General features: G+C 43.6%; 1 protein-coding gene across 1 annotated transcript; it reads left to right on the top strand.

Annotated features, from left to right (window-relative positions):
- The first annotated feature begins 15,775 nt into the window (after positions 1-15,775).
- Positions 15,776-19,511, top strand: Ripply1 (ripply transcriptional repressor 1). Its single transcript, XM_046420756.2, has 5 exons — positions 15,776-16,109; positions 16,587-16,727; positions 17,424-17,478; positions 18,108-18,172; positions 18,729-19,511. Exons 2-5 carry the CDS (start codon positions 16,588-16,590, stop codon positions 19,078-19,080), a joined length of 612 nt encoding a protein of 203 aa, XP_046276712.1. The 5' UTR covers positions 15,776-16,109; position 16,587; the 3' UTR covers positions 19,081-19,511.
- Positions 19,512-19,888: the final 377 nt, after the last annotated feature.

Below are 19,888 nucleotides of genomic sequence, written 5' to 3'. Positions count from 1 at the left end.
TCTGGAACAGCCTAAAGGACAGCCAGGACTGAATTTAGGCACAGGGAGTGTCTGGGCATGAAAACAAGCTAGGCTGAAGGGGCTAGAGGAATACCAGGCTAATCCTGTAACCAGCTTTGTGATAGGCAAGTCTTTCCATCTTCTTTATCCAGTTTTTGCCCAGGAGACTTCCTGAGGTTTGGAATAATGAGTCTGAAAGTATTTTGACAGTAGAAATTGATGGTTAAATGCAAAATATTAGAATTTGTAGTTGAGGGACTCTTTATCGGTCTGTGGTGATTCTATGTAATTGAGGATAGGAAAATGCAGAATCTCAGGGTCAGGTGCCAGGGCGGATGAGGGCACAGTGCTGGCAGGATGTGGTTATCATATTGGCAAGCACTCAAGGACTAGGTTCTAACACTGTTTTATACAGGTCGGCACTGTCAGATCCTTGTGGAATCATGCCAAAGTATATGAGTCCTTAGTGTGGAGCCTGGGTAATCATTCTACTAAGACCCCTGCTGAGATGGAGGGAACCTAGAAAGGTGGAGGATGGAGAGGGATCTGGAAGAAGAGGGGAAAGGATAGTAGTCTCAGAAAAGCAGTATCTGTTTTTCCATCTTCTAAGATCTTCTTCTATTTCTCTCTTTAGGGTTCTGTAGTTTTCATTGTATAAGTCATTCACCTCTTTTGTTAGGTTGATTCCCAAGTATTTTATTTTTTTTTTTTTGAGGATATTGTGAATGGCGTGGTTGTCCTCATTTCCATTTCAGAGGATTTGTCGCTGATATACAGGAATGCCTTTGATTTATGCGTGTTGATTTTATATCCTGCCACTTTGCTGAATTCATTTATTAGTTCTAATAGTTTCTTTGTAGACCCTTTTGGGTCTGCTAGGTATAGAATCATGTCATCTGCAAAACTAACATCATTAAAATGGCGATATTACCAAAAGTTCTCTATAGGTTTAATGCAATGCCAATCAAAATCCCAACGGCATTTCTTGTAGAAATAGAGAAAGCAATCATGAAATTCATATGGAAAAATAAAAGACCCAGAATAGCAAAAACAATGCTAAGCAGGAAGTGTGAATCAGGCGGTATAGCGATACCAGACTTCAAACTATACTACAGAGCAATAGTAACAAAAACAGCATGGTACTGGTACCAAAACAGGCGGGTGGACCAATGGTACAGAATAGAGGACACAGAAACCAATCCACAAAACTACAACTATCTTATATTTGATAAAGGGGCTAAAAGCATGCAATGGAGGAAGGATAGCATCTTCAACAAATGGTGCTGGGAAAACTGGAAATCCATATGCAACAAAATGAAACTGAATCCCTTTCTCTCGCCATGCACAAAAGTGAATTCAAAATGGATCAAGGAGCTTGATATCAAATCAGAGATGCACCGTCTGATAGAAGAAAAAGTTGGCTACGATCTACATACGGTGGGGTCGGGCTCCAAATTCCTCAATAGGACACCCATAACACAAAAGTTAATAACTAGAATCAACAAATGGGACTTACTCAAACTAAAAAGTTTTTTCTCAGCTAAAGAAACAATAAGAGAGGTAAATAGGGAGCCTACATCCTGGGAACAAATCTTTACTCCTCACACTTCAGATAGAGCCCTAATATCCAGAGTATACAAAGAACTCAAAAAATTAGACAATAAGAGAACAAACAACCCAATCAACAAATGGGCCAAGGACCTGAACAGACACTTCTCAGAGGAGGACATACAGTCAATCAACAAGTACATGAAAAAATGCTCAACATCTCTAGCTGTCAGAGAAATGCAAATCAAAACCACCCTAAGATACCATCTCACTCCAGTAAGATTGGCAGCCATTAGGAAGTCAAACAACAACAAGTGCTGGCGAGGATGTGGGGAAAAGGGTACACTTGTACATTGCTGGTGGGACTGCAGATTGGTGCAGCCAATTTGGAAAGCAGTATGGAGATTTCTTGGAAAGCTGGGAATGGAGCCACCATTTGACCCAGCTATTCCCCTTCTTGGTCTATTCCCTAAAGACCTAAAAAGAGCATGCTACAGGGACACTGCTATATCGATGTTCATAGCAGCAAAATTCACAATAGCAAGACTGTGGAACCAACCCAGATGCCCTTCAATAGATGAATGGATTAAAAAAATGTGGCATTTATACACAATGGAGTATTACTCTGCATTAAAAAATGACAAAATCATAGAATTTGCAGGGAAATGGATGGCATTAGAGCAGATTATGCTAAGAGAAGCTAGCCAATCCCTAAAAAACAAATGCCAAATGTCTTCTTTGATATAAGGAGAGTAACTAAGATCAGAGTAGGGACGAAGAGCAGGAGAAGAAGATTAACATTTAACAGGGATGAGAGGTGGGAGGGAAAGGGAGAGAGAAGGGAAATTGCATGGAAATGGAAGAAGACCCTCAGGGTTATACAGTGGAGGGGGTAGAGAGAGAGGAGGGGAGGGGAGGGGAGAGGTGGGGAGGGGGGAGGGTGGAGGATGGGAAAGGCAGCGGAGCACAACAGACACTAGTATGGCAATTTGTAAATCAATGGATGTGTAACTGATGTGATTCTGCAATCTGTGTATGGGGTGAAGGTGGGAGTTCATAACCCACTTGAATCAAAGTGTGGAATATGATATGTCAAGAAATTTGTAATGTTTTGAACAACCCACAATAAAAAATTAAAAATAAAAATTAAAAAAAAAAAGAAAAGCAGTATCTGGTTAAAAAGAGAAGTGAATAGTGGGAGAGAAAAGGGGGATAAGGGTCTGGGAAGTGACAGTTTAAGGAATTGAGCAGACGAGATGGGAAGAAGGTTCTTTAAGGAAGAAAATCTAAGGGGTCTGTATGAAGTAAAGTTTTGAAGGATAGAGATAAGTTGGTGCTATGAAAAAAGTCTAGATTTGAGAAACAAGAGCAATTTGAAGGGAAAAAAGAGTAGAGATGAAAGGACTCTGGAAGAAGGAGTTAGGGTCTAGGATAGAGGGAGATTTCAGCCTGACTATTCTACCAAATGAAGAAGTTCTTGGGGTTGTGCTGTAGCTCAGTGGCAGAGTGCTTGCCTAGCATGCGTGAGGCACTGGGTTAGATTTTTAGCACCACATAAAAATAAATAAAATAAAGGCATTCTGTCCATCTACAACCACAATTTTTTTTTAAAAAAGAAGTTCTTGTCTTGGTCACTAATGACCCCATATCATCAAATTCAATGGCCACTCTCCAGTCTTTAACTTTGCTTACCTGTATGCAACATGGTTTCAATTGCTACCTATAATCTGATCACTTTCAAGATGTCATTTTCAGCCCAGACTTCTCTGAGCTTCAGGGCTGTATGTACTGGACATCTCCAATTAGATAGCTCAAAGGTATCTCAAATGAAACATGTCCAAAATTGTCTCTTTGATCTTCATTTTGAACCCAAACCAACCCTCTATCAGTTTTCTCTATTTGCAAAAACCAATTGTGTGAGCCAGAAATCTCAATTCCACCCTTCCCTCATTCTGACCCTCTACATCCCACTTTCTCTGACCTATAAGTCTATCCAATTCTACCTCATTCCTCCATGGTTTCAACTTCTACCTCCATTACCATCATCTCTTAGCTAGACACTGTTAATAGCCTTATGATTTCTCTGCTTCCATTTATTCTTGGTTTCTGTAGTTTATTCTCCACACAGTAGCCATGTATGACCTGACCCCTACATAGCTTTCCAAACTGATTTTGTACTACTCTCCTCCTCATCCACACTCCTCATTGGCTTCCTGTTTCTTAACCTTGTCATGCATCCTTTCATCCTTGGACCTTTACATGTCAGATTCATTTTGCTTTGAACTCTTTATGCACCATGGCCCCACCTTCTGCTAGAAACCTCCTTAACACTCAGCTCTCTGCTTAAGCATTGCTTCCTTGATTCCTGATAAGCCTTAGATGAATATCTCTCCTCTGTGATCCCCAAACACCTTGTTATCTTTGTTATGCCCCCCTCACCAATCCTCCTGGATTGTCATTGATGTTTCTTTTCCCCCACTGTACTGTGAATGCCTGGAGAGCTTGGTTTTCATTTGTCATTTCCATCACTCTATTCTAGGCAACTACAGTGATTAGCATATGGCAGGTGCGCCAGAGGATTGATGGAAATGGACTGAGAAGAGCATGTGGTGAGAAGAGAAATAGTAGATTAGCTAGAGAAGGGAAGATTCTGGGGGAATAGAAGGGAGAGTCAAAATAGTTCTATATGGGAAAGGTAGGTGAAGAAGAGGAGTTCTGGTAGGGAAGGTCAGAGAAGAAACCTCGAAGATGAAGACTGTGAGGACAGAGACTAATGGTTTGAGAAGAAATGGATATAAGCGGGGTGCAATGGCTTATGTCTGTAAATCCCAGCAGCTGGGAAGGCTTGCAAGTTCAAGGCCAGACTCAGCAAAAGCGAGATGCTAAGCAGCTCAGAGAGGCCCTGTTTAAATAAAATTCACTATAGGGCTAGGGATGTGGTTCAGTGGTCAAGTGTCCCTGAGTTCAATCCCTGGTACCAAGAAAAAAAAAAAAGAAAAGAAAAGAAAGAAAGAAGAAAATAAATACATGCAAAGATCTAGTAGGAGGAAAGGTAAGGAGTAAGTGGTTCCTAAGCACTGATGCACAGACTTTTAAGAACTAAGGAAGAGCTGGGCATGGTGGTACACCCCTGTAATCCCAGTGATTCGGGAGACTGAGGCAGGGAGATCACAAGTTCACAGTCAGCCTCAGTAACTTAGCAAGGCCCTAAGCAACTCAGCAAGACCCTGTCTCTAAATAAAATATTTTAAAAGGGCTGGGAATGTGGCTGAGTGGTTAAAAAAAAAAAGCCCATTGGGTTAAATAATCAAAAAAAAAAAAAAGAAGAAGTAAGGAGGAGAGCAGTGAAGGAATCACCAATCGGTGAAAACAAAGGCAAGTGCAGAAAGATTTTTAATTATATAAAGCTTATTCAATTTAAAAAACTAGTTGTAATTCCATGCTTATTCTTTGAATAGTTGGCATTTTAAAAGTTTCTTTTGAAAATAAAAAGTAGTTAGTAGTAGTATTTTATAATGCCCCCAACTAGAAAATCAGAATGTTGGCAACTACATGTTAATTCCCCCTCATTTCTAAAATTTTGAGATTGTACCTATCCATGAAATCCCAAAGAGGGGAAAATTCTGGGAGGAAAACATTCTGTCAATGGGTCTCAAAATTTTTGGTCTCAGGACCACTGTACAATCTTAAAATCATTTAGGCCAGGTGCAGTAGTATATGCCTGTAATCCCATTGACTCAGGAGGCTGAGGCTGGAGGATCAAGAGTTCAAAGCCAGCCTCAGCAACTTAGTGAGGCCCTAAGCAATTCAGCAAGGTCCTGTCTCAAATAAAAATGACAAAACTGTAGGGAAGGAGACTAGATTAGTGGTTGCATGGGGCTGGAGTAGTGGAAGAGGTTGCCCATAATGATTATTTTTAGCATTGGTCAATCATTATGCATTTGTCCAAATTCATAGAGCTGCACAACAAAAAGAGTGAACTTCTTGCACAATTCTTTTGGTTTTTAGAATGCAGGCTATCTCCAGAGGAAGAGACAACCTCCTATGTTATCTTTTATGTTTACCTTTATTTTATTTATTTTTATGCAGTGCTAAGGATTGAACCCAGGGCCTCATACATGCTAGGCAAGCACTCTACCACTGAGATACAACCTCAGCCCCCACCCTTCTATATTTTGTCACACAAATATAAAAACATATGTAAATTTAAAAAGAAAAAAAATAAAAGACATTAGTAAAAAATTATTGATGACTCCAAAGGGCTTTCATTTGTATGGCATATATCATACTTAACATAGTAGAAATTAAAATAAATGCATTTAAAACTAATACCTTATTAATTTGAAATCATAATCATAAATCTATTACATGATAAAATAAATAATATGTATTTTTAAAATGACTATATTTTCCAAAACAAAGAAAAAATGACGAGAAAAGTGGCATTGCTGCATTTAAAAAAATCTCTTTAATATCTGGCTGAATAAAAGGCAGCTGGATTCTTATATTAACTCTTGCATGTAAGCTGTTGCTATATGTTATTTTGAAGTATATAAAGAAACTGCAGCCTCACAAAGATAGTTGGAGAAAAGGGGCATTTAATAGCCTTTGTGGACAGAAATCTAAGACTGACCCCCAAGTGAATCTCACTTGTATATAAATCCACCCTTTGAGAATGAGTGTTTATAATGAGATATGATTATGTTATTTAGAAATTATTCAGGTGGGCCTAATATAATCATGAGCCTTTCAAAAGAAGTTTTCTAGTGGTAGAAGTCAGAATCGGAGGGGAGAAATACTTTTTCCCCCCAGTGAGAAATACTTGATATGCTACTAATGGTTTGGAAATTGAGGATACCATGTGAGAAGGAATATGGACAGTCTCTCAGAGCAGAGAGGAAGAAAGGAAATGGGGACCTCGGACCCAGAACCAGAAGGAACTAGATTCTGCTAATAACTTGAGTAGGCTCAGAAAGGGATTTTTCCTCAGAGCCTCCAGATAACAGCCCAGCCCAGCTGACAACTTTACTTCACCCTTGTGGGCCCCTACACAAAGAACACAAGTGAGCCCACCTGGACTTCTGACCTACACAACTGTAAGGTAGTGAGTATTGGATTAAGTTAAGTTTGCAGTAATTCGTTATGGCAGCAATAGAAGACTAATAAACTGTGTGACTCTTCTTGATAACTACACCTAAACTCCACAGTGGTAGTTTCTTAATATTTATTTGCAGTGTTGAAAGTACACCATATCAATGAACCTTTTGTACTCTGTTATATTAAATCCATCAGTTTATCTTGCACTTTGAATAGATCCATTATCCATAAATGATTTTGAAACATCATGAATTAGTCATGTGTAAAATATCAATCCATCCAGTTATGCAGATCTTCCAATTATTGACTCATTTCCTGATTATACAATATTTAAAAATCATGTTCATTTATACCATTACTAATCTTATCAGAAGGCCATTAAGTGTTTGGGAATCTCTAAAGCTCACAGTGGCAGATAAAGTTTTCAAAAAAAAATTATGAAAATAGATGGAACCCCCCTGAATCTTAGGGGCCTCCTGAATTCTCTGGGCCACACTTTTAAGGAAGGGTAGGAAAGAGGCTTAAAGAGGGTGTAGATTTTTTTTTTTTTTTTTGGTATCAGGGACGGAACCCACTGAGCTCTATTCAGCCCGTTTTATATTTTACTTTCAGACATTGTCTCATTATATTGCTTAAGGCCTTGCTAAGTTCTGAGGCTGGCTTTGAACTTGCAATCCTCCTGCCTCAGCCTCCTGAGCCCCTGGGATTACAGGTGTGCGCCACTGCACCCTGCTGGAGATGAAATTTTAATGGTGCTTAGATATGTCCTGTCAGCAGTGGAGGCAGCTGGGAATGAAGAAAGGGAGAGAAGGTGGAGGATCCTTTCCCAAGGACCTGTGCTATGCCCCATCTGGCTCCTGATCTGCCTTGTCACTGAGCTACCCTCTGAAACTGCCCTCATTCTGAGATCTTGGAGGATGTTTTTTTCTTAAAAGGCCAAAATATCAACAATCCCCTCCTGGCCCAGGTACCTGTCATGGCTGTTTGTCACTCTACACTGGAGACCCACACCCTACCCTGCTAGACTAAATCTCTTCGTCTTCTACCTAGCACCCTATGTCAAACTGTAAAAATCTATTCATTCTATTCATGAAATGAACACCTGCTGTGTACCCAGTCCTGTGCCAGGTGCTAATGGGAGGAAGGAGACATGACAAAACCACAACCCCTTCCTGGATCACTTCAATGGTGAGGCTTGTTTGGCATCTGAAAAGGTAACTGGAAAAAAAAGGCTAGCATCTCTTCATGGAAGGGGAGTTCAGATGAGAGACGTGCAGTAGGAGGCAAATGTTAGCACTGTTTAGAGGCTCCGTGGAATTAGTTTGGGTTCAAAGAGGACATGAAAGGAGGGGTAGAACTCGTGTTCTATAAGAGAGACAGAAAGCAATCTAGAGCAGGGGTGAAGACAGTCACATGTAGGCCCAGTGTAGTAACAAGCCTGCTGGAAGTGACAGGGGAACTGGGTGGAGTTGGAGGTGAGGCTGAAAATATAAGGAAAATAGGTGAATGTCTGATTGATTTCCATCAATCACGGGTTGCCAATGCAGGGATTTGAGAAGGATGGAAACTGTTTAGGAAGCTGAATCTGGTCTAATATGCAGAAAACACCCATTAGGAGGCTGGGGATGTGGCTCAGTGGTAGAGCACTTGCCTAGCATTTGTGAGGCACTGGGTTTGATCCTCAGCCCCACATGAAAATAAATAAAAATAAAGGTATTCTGTCCAACTACAACTAAAAATATTTAAACCCATTAATATAGATGACAAAAAGGCCTAACACCAACTTACCTTCAATGTTTTATTTCATCCTCACTTCAGCCCTGCACAATAGGTACTATTATTTTCATTCTGAGGTATTTGAGACTTATATGAACTTATACTCAAGTTCACCTGGCTGGTAGATGACTACTGAGGAGGGATTTCAACTTAGGCCTGCTTCCAAAGTTTATGCCCTGAATAAGCACAACATACTCAATAGTCGGGGGATAACTATAATAATGATAAAAGCCAACATATACTGAGTGCTAAATATATGTTAGGCTTTAATCAAAATCTAAAAACTATTTCATTCCAATCTTCACTACAACCCTCTTAGGTAAAACCCATTATTATTCCACAAAGCCCAGTCTAGAGTCCAGGATTTTCCACTTTAAGGGCTTCTGCAGAAACACAGGCATTAGATAATAAGGGCTTGAGGTAGAGTGGCAGCCATGCCACTTTATAGCAATTTGATTCTTCCTAAACTATATAATCTCTCTGTGTCTCACTTTTCTGCTCATCTTTTATTTTGGGGGGGGGGTACTGGGAATTGAACCCAGAGGCACTTGACCACTGAGCCACATCCCCAGCTTTATTTTTTATTTTATTTAGAGACATGGTCTCACTGAGTTGTTTAGTGCCTCACTTTTGGTGAGGCTGGGTTTGAACTTGTGATTCTCCTGCCTCAGCCTCCCAAGTTGCTGGGAATATAGGTGTGAGCCACCGTGCCTGGATTCTGTTCATCTTTAAATGGAAGAAATAACACCTTATAGGATTTTTGTAAGGAATAAATGAAGTAAAGCAATAAAGTGCTCAACACAGTACCTGGCACACAGTAAGTGCCCAATAATTGTTAGCTATTTTAATGTTATTGTTGTCATTATTGCTAGTCAGGGTCTACCTCCCAGGAAAGTATCTGCCACCTTTTGCTTTTAGCCAAGGTCATAAAGACACCAACAGTAAAGACAAAGGACTACACTGCTGAGAATTCAGTATTTCTCTATCTTCTCAAAGCTAATGTGAGACTGGGAAAGGAGGCAGTCTCAGAGAAGAGGGGTTGGAGAGGTTGGTGGGAGGACCCAGGGCTGGCTCTGGGCTGACTGAATGGTGAAGGGAAGGAGCTAAGTTGGGAGTGACCTTTCTGAGCACCCTCCCTCCCTCCCTCCTCCTTCCTCAGAATTTTGTTTTTCTAAGCCTCTGCACTCCAAATGAGGAGCAAATGGAGAGCTGCGAGAGACTCTGCCAAGAGAGCCCACACCACATGGCCCAGCCCTGACTCAAATGGCAGGACAAGAGGCAGAGGGTGCAGAGGAGAGCTGATCTAGCAACAAACTGCTCTCCAGAGGGGACTGCCTATCCCAGGACCCGAGGGGCTGGTTTCAAAACTTGGCACATTTGGGACATTTGGACTTGAGGACAGAGGCCCCAGGCACCATTTGCTATTTTTGGTTTGGGAGAGAGGACTTTCTCCTTTCCTTCTTTCTCTGAGCAGCTGCTGCCTCATGCCTTGTCTCCAGTTGGCACCCTCATTGGGTGTTTAGGCCTTCTGCCACCAACCCAGGGCCCTGGCTCAAAAGGCAGAGGTTAGAGGGAAAGAGGAAGATCTTCTGAAGGGAGAAAAGAGCCTGTTTCTGGTACTTTCTGCCCAGCCTGCAAGATTCTACTTCACCAGTGTCCGCGGGCCTAAGCTCTCCCTGTTCCCTGGGCAGTTCACTCTCCTCAATGATCTCCAGTGACAGCAGTGTGGTGCAGTGGTTAAGAGCACAGCAAGTAGCTGAACCCAAATCCCAGTTTTGTCAGTTAAGCTCAGTGACCTTGGGCAATTTCCTTAATCTAATCTGGAGAATGAAGATATTAGTAGTATCTTTCTCATAAGGTTGTTTGTGAGGCTAAAATTAACCCATACAAAGTGCTGAGAACAATGCCTGCACATAACTGTTTAACAAATGTTTTCTACTCTTACTATCTGCTTCTGTGCTAGTTCTCTCTGCCAAGATTACATTTCTCCCTTCTTTCTGCCTCCTTAAACCCAGCTCAACTCAATTTCTCCCTCATCCATTCTACTGAAGTCTGTTATACTCCCCAAGGAGATCAGGACCTTTATGGAAGTGAAAGACTATGACATGAAAGCCACCAACAAATGAATCACAGAATAATATTCACATGAAGCCCTTTAGTGCTGTCAGTTTTTTTGACTGTGACCCAGAGTTAAGAAATATATTTTACAGCAAGATCCAGTGTATTTGCATATCTAAACATAGAGATATATTCAGGAGCGAAACAAAAGTTTCACAGAATACTATAAACCATTACCACATGTGATTCACTCTTATATTTTCTATTCATTTTGTTAAATTCTGGTTTCAACCACTAGACTGATTGTGACACAGTTTGTAAAACACTGCCTCAATATTGACCCTGAATCTCCCCTCCTCTGTGATAAACTCTATTCAGGGTGGGATTAAGATGTTCAGAGACCTTAAACTCTGAAAAAATAACAGATAAATGGCCTGCTTATAGAATGGAAATAGAGTCAATAGGAAGCTGCTGTGGACAGTGTGTGAAGGACCAGGGGAAGCAGAAGCCTGGAGAGGCAGGATGGAGGGCTGCCACACAGAGGAGTTGGATTATTCTTATAGGCATCCAGAATCACTGGAATGTGGTTTTTGTGTGTGTGTTTGGGCAAGGGAATTGAACCCAGGGGCACTTTACCACTGAGCTACAACTACAGCCTTTTTATTTTTAATTTTGAGACAAAGTCTTGCTAAGTTGCTGAGGATGACCTCAAACTTGAAATCCTCTTGCTTCAGCCTTCTGGGTCTTGGATTATAGGTGTGTATCACCTCACCCAGCTCACTGGATGTTTTTAAGATGAGGAAGAGCACACTCAGTGGTGTTTTATAAAGATATCTGGGGCACCAGTGAGAATACATAGGCAACGCTAAGTTAGGGAGAATCAGGAAGCTCTTTGGGGCATACTGGGTGAGAGATGATAAAGGAAGCCATCATTAAAGAAATAGCCAGGAGAGTAGGGGGCATAGAGAAGACAAACACAAGGAACATTGAAGAATAAATCAATAGGACTCACGGGCTCAGGTTTTTAGCTCAAGTGACTAGGTCAATATGATGCTGCTTACCGAGGTATGTACAGAAGAGGTTTGTTGGGGAAAAATTGTTCACCTTTGGAATGAATTTGAGATGGCTATGTGGAAAATTTCAGGATGGAAATGTAGCTGTCATTCTTTCATTTATTCAGTAAATATTTGTGAGACTGACATAGAGAAACATTTCACCAAATGGAAACATTAGAGAAATAAACTAACATTCACTATCACCAAAATTTTGAAAAAGATAAATTTTATCACCAAAAGTTGGAAGGGCAGCTAGGTATAGTGGTGCATGCCTGTAATCCCAGTTACTCAGGAGTCTGAGGCAAGAGGATGGCAAGTTTGAGACTAGCCTGGGCAACTCAGCAAGACCCTGTCTTAAAATTAAAAAAAAAAAAAAACAAACAAATATTGGGGATGGTGTAGGGTGCAATTTAGTGAGGCCCTAAGCAACTTAGGGAAATCCTGTCTCTAATTGAAATATAAAAAGGGCTGGGGATGTAGCTCACTGGTTAAGTATGCTTGGGTTTAATCCTCAGTACCAAAAAGTGAGGGTGGTGGTTATGGATATATCTCAGTGGTAGAACACACCTGGGTTCAATCCCCAGTACCAAAAACAAAAGAGAGGGGGGGGGGACAGGAAGGGCATAATCTCAGAATGAAGGACAGTTGTTTATAATTGAATAGATTTAGATTGTTGAAACACCCTCTTAGGCAAGCTTTTCTCATTTCACTATGACCCATTTAAAGTGTCACTGTGTTTCAATCTGATCTGGAAACAGCCATTTCAGAACCACTGATTTGAGAAATGAGCAGAGAAAGAGAGGTCAAGACTGTAAGGTTCAATCTCCAGCACCAAAAGCAGGGGAGGGAAGGGGGAAGAGGGGTGGGAGGGAGAGAAAGGGGGAGGGGGGGAGGGGAGGAGGAGGGGGAGGGGGAGAGAGAGAGAGAGAGAGAGAGAGAGAGAGAGAATATGACTGAGAATGAAAGAATATTTAGTTCAAGGAATGGTTCCAGAGATAGGAGGAAAACAAGCAGAGTGTGATCATGGAAGTCAAAAGAGGAAGGAGAGTTTCAGAAATGAGAGTGCTCGACCAACAGTGTCTTTTGCTATCCAGAGTTCAATAAGGTCATTGGATTTGGCAATTAGGAGGTTATTGGTGACTTTTGGCAGTGCTCTTTCACTGGGTGATGGGACTGGGGCCAAACTGGTTGAAGTGTGAATGGGAAGCTGGAGAATGTTGAAGTCTAGGCTGTAGAGTCTACTTTAAACAAACTTGAGGGTGAAGGAAAGGTAAGAGAGAGAAGGCAGGAGGGAGAGGAAAAAAAGTTTGAGAGAAAAAGAAATTTAGGGAAGCAAGAGAACACATGTGGGGAGGGGAGGGCGCTTGATTTTGGAGGTAAGAGAGTCAGGTATTTTATACTCAGAAGAGAAAGTGGTGGTATAGGGCAGCTGAACTTTCCTAAAGGGAAAGAGCATAGTGTCTGAGGAAGGGCCCAGAAAAGGAGGGTGGATGAGCCAAGGCCCAGGTGAAGGGATTAGCCTTTAACGAAAGGGGCACCTTGTCCTCTAAGAAGAGAGGGCTGGAGGGGAAGGAAGTTGAAGAGAGTCCAATTGCAGGTGGGGGGGCAGGGCACTGAGGTGATTCATGCTTGAAGGGCTCTGTTTTCTCAGGGAAGTATGAGCAGAGGTTGTTCCTAGCAGGGAGAGGTGCGGGGTAAGAACATGGTAGGCAACTGAAAAAGTTTAGAATGTGGCCCAGGGAAACGTGGAGGGTGGAGCAGGGGAGTTGACAAGGGAACATGCTTGAGGATTGTCTGAGAGATATCAGCCATGCATAGGCAGGCCAAGTTTTGTCTTCCCCAAGCAGCATTGGTCTACCCCTCTAGGCTGTGAGGCAGGGCCCACAGCACCTTCCTCTTTCTAGTCCATCCCCTTGTTAAGCAATGTCCAGCAAAGTGGCCCCAAGGAGGCACCCAGTCCTCTCAGAAAGGCCTGACAAAGCCCAGAATAACTATAAGGCTTTTAGAGAAAACAAGAAGCAAGATCTTAATTGCCCTGATAGGAAGTTCTCCATTTTAGTTGATCTAGGCATTTCCTGCTCCCCTGCTGACCACCTTAATTTTGTTCTCTGCTAAATGTGAAAGAGAATGGCCTGGCTCCCATTTTTGCCTAGCAACAGACCTTTAATCCTACAGGCTGGGGAGAAGCCAATAAGAGGGTTCAGTGGCTTCATGTCCCACACCTGAATGAGACTATGGCAATTCTTAGGAGGCAGCGAGACATAGCAGTTGTGTAAGGAGAATAAACAGCCATGAAAACAGGACTGAAGGTTCCCTGGACTCTGGGAGAGCATGCTGGGAGTAAGACGTAAGAGGAACCCTGAGGCCTCCTGCTCAAGGAAGTGAAAGGAGTGGCCGAAGGAACACAAGTTCAAGGTGGAAGGTGGCATGTGTTGCACAACTAAGTCTAGTTCATCAGTATTACAGGGCTCAGGAGAAATGTTTATGTGTTCCTCCTGCCTGTTGTCAGAGGCCACCTAGAGGTCAAAAAAATTCCAGGGTGTTACAATATTTCTTGAGCTTCTTTCTTCTGCACATGCTATCTACACAGCGCCCAGTCTCTTTAGCGTCACTTCTCTCAGCCTCACTTCTCATTTCAGCCAGTGATGCAGTACAAGCAAATTTCCATCTCTTGGAAGTTAATTCAGCCAGAATTTTCAGAGACCGGTAGAAGCTGGAGCTCCCCAGAAGCCCTTCCTTCCCCTCCAGGATTCCCCTCTTCAGAATCCAGGGTCTAGCATACACTTTCAGGAACAGAGAGCTCTCCCCCCAGCCCTAGGCAGTGCACTCATTTCATCTCATAGAATAAAACTGTTGAGGGCTGGTACAGTGCCAGGGCCTTGGGTTAGATAGTGACTGAGCTGTTAGAAAGTTTCCCTTCGATTGAGCCAAAATGTGTCTCCCTGTAGCTTCCATCCTTGGGCCACAGCCTTGACCTTTTAATTCACTTAGAACACGTGTAAACTCATTCAAGTATTTGAAAATGGCTGTTGTTTCCCCCAAGAATATTCTTTCTGCCACAGATAAGCATTTTTTCTTTCAATTGGTTTTTGTCATTACTTTTTTTTTTTTTTGATACCAGGGACTGAACCCAGGGAAGCCTAACCACTGAGCAACATCCCCCCTCCTTTTTCTTAAATTTTGAGACAGGGTCTCCCTAAGTTGCTTAGGCTGAGGCTGGCTTTGAACTTGCAATCCTCCTGCCTAGGCTTTCTGAGCTACTGGGATTATGGGTATACACTACTGTGCCCACCTGTCTTTACTTTTAAGAGCAGTTTGGTTGTGTATCTTTCTTGAAAATCCAGGAATGCATATAGAAGGAAGTAGCAATCTGCCATATTCTTCCTCTCAGAACCAACAACTGTAACATTCTTTCTTGTAACCAGTCTTTTTTCCTCTGCATACTGTGCATTCTACACTGTTTTCCAACCAAAATGGAATCCTTCTCTACATAATATTTTAGAAGATTATGTTTTTTCACTCTTGAATGTATTAACTTTCCCCTCATTCTTCTACTAGGCTAATTTTCATATGAAATTCTTTAACTGTTTAATAATTGATTTAACTTACTTTGTCAGGCAAGACACTTAGGTTGTTTTCAATTTTTCTTTACTACAAAGAACACTGGAATTTGAAGTGGGATGGGGTAGGGAGTAGGTGAATGCAGAAAGACGAGCCCTTGAATCAATTAGTCATATGACTTTAGCATCTAATTTTTTTCCATTTTCAATGTTTATAATTATACTTCCTAGAACACGACCATGAATGCCTGCTTAGTATTTGGTTGCAAAGATTTACCCAAATTAATATAACTGGTTTCCTATTATTGGACACTGAGACAGTTTCTAATTTTTGATGATTACAAACCAGGCTGTGATGAATATCCAAGAAGCTAAATCTGTGCTGGTGCTGGACACTGAGGTCAGTAGGGATATTTTCAAGACCTCTAAAGAATAAGGTGCCTGCCAGTAGTTGTAACTGGAAGCTTTTTGGCAAAGACCCAGAAGGCTGGCTAAGGCCAAGGACTGTGGTCAAGCCTCTGGGCTTGCCTGAGGTCAGTACCCATTACCCAGCTCCCATCACATAGTGTTCATGTTGGCAGGGACCTTGGGGACCACTGGGCTGGCAGCCTTATCTCACACGTGAGAGAATGGAGGCCTGGGCTGGTCCTTCGACAGCTTAGCACTGGGCAGAACTCTGCTTCACCCCAGCCCTGGCTCCTGAATGGAAAGCTGTGATCTGCTTTCAGATTTGGAATCCGCCCCAGAGGCCCCAGGAACTCCTGCCTGCTGTCCTTCACTGGACCATTTACTGCTAAGGCTGGAAAGAGAGGACTCAGGCACTTTCGCAAATGAACTGAGCAGCAAGGGGGTGGAGGGTGTTGAAAGAAGATTGGAGGGCTACCCCATAGGCAACTGGGCCTGCTCCACCCAGAATCCCCCTTTTTTTCCCCTAACCAGGTGATAGGCTTAGTGGCAGTCATCCTATGTAAGGTCCATCTGACAAATCTATTTGGGGTTTAAGCTGAAATAGCAGGTGAGTCCCTCCCTTTCCTTAGAGGGGTCAGCTGTTTGTACTGGGAACCAGCTTTGCTAAAAAGGCCTGTCTATCCTGCCCTCTGTCCCCAACAGCTCTCTGTGGTTTTGGGTGCTAATGAGCTCTCCTCCCTCCCTGCTTGGGCCTTGCTCTGGGCTGGGGAATTCACACAAATGGTGTGCAATTTGTCCCTTCTGGGTTTTCCTTTCTGACTTGGAGCTAAAGCAAACCCCTCAACCCCCACTGACACCTTGTTTATTCAACTGGGAGAGATTTAACACCCAGGAACCCAGCTCCCCTCTCTGAGCTCCTTTCCCAAATCTTCATCCCCCTCCCAAGCCCCCAGCCCTGCACTCCCTGAATAATTTATAAGTCTAGGCAGGGCTTATAAAAGGGTCTCCAGAGAAAGACCAATAGTGTGTAGAAAGTTCTGAGAAGTAGGAGAGCCCACTACCTGCCTGACCTTGGTGTCCTAAGGATGGACCCTGCTGCTCCTGCTGCTGTGGTGCCTGTCCCAGACCTGGCCTTGGCCCTACCACCAGTTTCCCAGGAACTCCCTGGCCTGTTACACCCATCACCCCTTCTCTCTTCTGGACAAGAAATACCTGGGAGTGAAAGGTAAGTGGAACTTGGCATTTGGCAACCTGAACTCAGGCTTAGGGGGTTTCTAGGAGAGAAGGGAGATAAGCTATTGGAGCACCTCTGCTCTGTAAAGGGGAGAGGCAATGGCCTCACAACCCCTGCTTCACATCTCTGGCCTGGAATATTTCATTTGGCTTTTCACTTCACTAATGCTTCCAGGTGGCAGGAGGGGATTGGGGGACAGTGGGCATGCCAAAGCTGAAGGTCAAGCAGCCAGGTCCTTGTAGGCCAGGTGTAGAGTCCACTGAGTGGCACTGGGCCTAACATGCCTAGACTGTGGCTGAGGATGTAGGGAAAGAGCCAACATCTAAAGAAGCTTTTGACTGGGGAAATTGTCTTTTCCACAAACATACCATATGACTCTCATCTGCTTTTTTTCTACCTCTGTAAGTCCAGTGGGGAAACAATGGGCCTGGGAATATTTCTGGTTCCTTCCCCCAGCCCAGGAAGATGGTAGTGTTCTGAGCTCTACTTCTTGGAGCAGGAGGTAGGAGGCAAAATAGTTTCCTCCCAACCCTCATTTACTCCTCCAAATATTTCACATTCAACAAACATTTACTAAAGCACCTATTATGTCCCAGGCATTGTGCTAGGTGTTGAGAATTTAGATATGATCAAACATCTCATTGAGCCTAAGAAACTCAACATCAACTGATCTCTTTTTTCTCCTAGAGGAGCTTGTCTTTGGAGGCCCTGGCTGTCCTCCACAAATGACCCCCCAAAACAGGTGAGGAAGTTGGTGGATTGGGTGAGTTTGGGTCCTTGTGATATATCTTTATAGGCACATGCAGCCACATTCATTCACACTGGCCAAGTCCCTTCCCAGAGAGCTCCTGACCTCAGTCCAAGGCTGCAAATCTGAGAGCACATCCTTATGGCTTTGCTAACATTTGAATTCCACAGCAGCTCTGGGAGGCCCAAGATTTCCATGGCCAATGGAAAAATGAAGAGACTTAGGCTCAGAGTGGGAAAAATGTTTGGGAAGGCCCCATAGCCAGTGTGCAGCAGAGCTGGTGCCCAAATCCCAGTCCCCTGGCACAATGCCCTAGTATTCTCCCACCCTACCTCCCTGAATCTTGGCTGCTCCAGTAGAACTCTGCTCCCTGGACAGCCTCCAAACAGGTGTTAGAACAGGGGCGGGAAAGCAAACAACCCCAGGACTCTGTCCATTTGTTTTTCAACCAGAACCAGGACAGACCCACTTGTTGTAGGTCAGGGGGCTGGGGAAGTAGACCCTGGAAACGTCTTAAGATCTCTTCCAGATTGTCCTACCTGCAGATTTCTGACTTCTGATATGGGGGAGGCAGTTATCTGGCCATGCACTTTGAGCCACATGCTAGCTTTTGCTTTGGACAGGCTGCTGGTGGGGTAACGGCCGCTGAGGCCACCAAGGCTGACTCTGAATTCCATCACCCCGTCAGGTAAGCTTCTGGCACCAAGCTTAGAACTTGATATAGATACATTAGCTGTCTAAATCCTCACAACAGTCCTGAGAAGCAGGAGGAAGGGGGCATTTGTATGATCGTTTCACAGTCAAGGAAACTAAGCCCAGAGAGGTTAAGGGACTTTCTTGGCCAAGGTTGCTTTCCCAGGAGGCATTGTCACTGTTCCCTAAGGATGAGCCCCTGTACACACAGCAGTGAAGGAATCTATAATAAAAAAGATGGGAAGCACAGCGATAGAGATTTCTTGGCTAGAAGTCTCCTGGGAAGGGGAGTAGGGTAAGGGCTAGAACTGATAGATGTGGGGCTAGGTCCTCCCACAGCTGTAGGTCCACCAAAGGTGACCTTCTTGCCAGGGTCATTTTGTAACAGTTCAAAAACTTCTATTACAAAGCTTTCTTTCAACCTTTCCCTCTCACCCCATTAATCCAGTTAAGAGAAGGGGTTTAGGGGCTGGCTTCCTTCTTGGCCCTACTGGTGCCTCTGTATACTCAACTAGTCTACATTTGAGGCCATGTTTCTTCTCTGCCCACAGGCTCTTCTGGCCGAAATCACGCTCCTTTGACTACCTGTATAGTGCTGGGGAAATTTTACTGCAGAATTTCCCTGTTCAGGCCACTATCAACCTATATGAGGATTCTGACAGTGAAGACGAAGAAGAAGAGGAGGAGGAGGAGGATGAAGAGGAGAAAGAGGAGGCTAATAAAAAGGGGCCAGAAGGGTGTGTGAGAGTACCAGGGCCTGCACCACACAGGGCCACAGCTCCTCCTGTCCAAACTGAAGCAGTCACTGATTGGCAAGTTTCCAATGGCCTTTCCAAGGGACAGCTTTCTGGACTAAAAACTGGGTCCTCAAGCTGCCCAGCTCATCCTGGCTTACCCAACTAGCTAGTGAACTCAGGCCCCTGGCATGTCATTGTCTGGGCTGATGACAGGATTCCTAGGAGCTCTAGGGAAAGGAAAACCTGTTTCTGAAGCCCCCAGGAAGCAGAGCAGGGCAGGGCATGCCCTTGTGGAGGAGAACAGCCACTTCTCAGGGCCTTTGACAACCAAGCCTTCCCAGGTGGCCACATAAGTCCAGTCTCTCCCATGGGAAGCCTGACTTCTGACTTTACCTCCAGGGACACCAATACCAAATCCAAGCAAATTTGGGGCACCTTTCTGATGAGTCTTGTAGGAAGACAAGGAGGCATCTAGAGAATCAGCTTGCTCTGGGGACTCCTTCCCCCATTTTGCTTGCTCTCCATTGAAATCTGAGTGTTGGCATGAGATGAATCAGGAGAAAAATAAACTACATGATGTTTGCCTTTTTCTTGGAACTGTGCTGATTTCTTAACTGAACTCTGCCCATGTTGTGAAGCCATGAGTGGAGGGTCAGAGACCAGCTCAAGGCCAATTCATTGTTCTACCTGAGGTCAGTTGACAGATTTTTCTCCTTTGGGATGTAGGGCTAGGGACCCAGCATGGTGCCAAGGCTTCTCAATTTGTGAAATCAGGCTTGATTAAATTTCTAGGATAGTTTAGAAAGCCCTCAAAGGGTAGCCTGAAAGTTGGGAGTAGGGGATGGGCTTCAGGGGAAGGAGGGAGTGTTGGAAATGGCTGTGCATGTGTGAGGAGGGGCATTTGGGGGGCTACTAAGTCCTGTCCTGTCGATTTTTTTAGGCACCAAGGATTGAACCCAGAGGCACTAACCACG

This window comes from Marmota monax, unplaced genomic scaffold, assembly GCF_021218885.2.
Source record: "Marmota monax isolate L192 unplaced genomic scaffold, Marmota_monax_Labrador192_F-V1.1 WCK01_AAM20220418_F8-fsc00050, whole genome shotgun sequence".
NCBI lineage: Eukaryota > Metazoa > Chordata > Mammalia > Rodentia > Sciuridae > Marmota > Marmota monax.
This window is presented reverse-complemented; position numbering and strand designations above follow the sequence as displayed.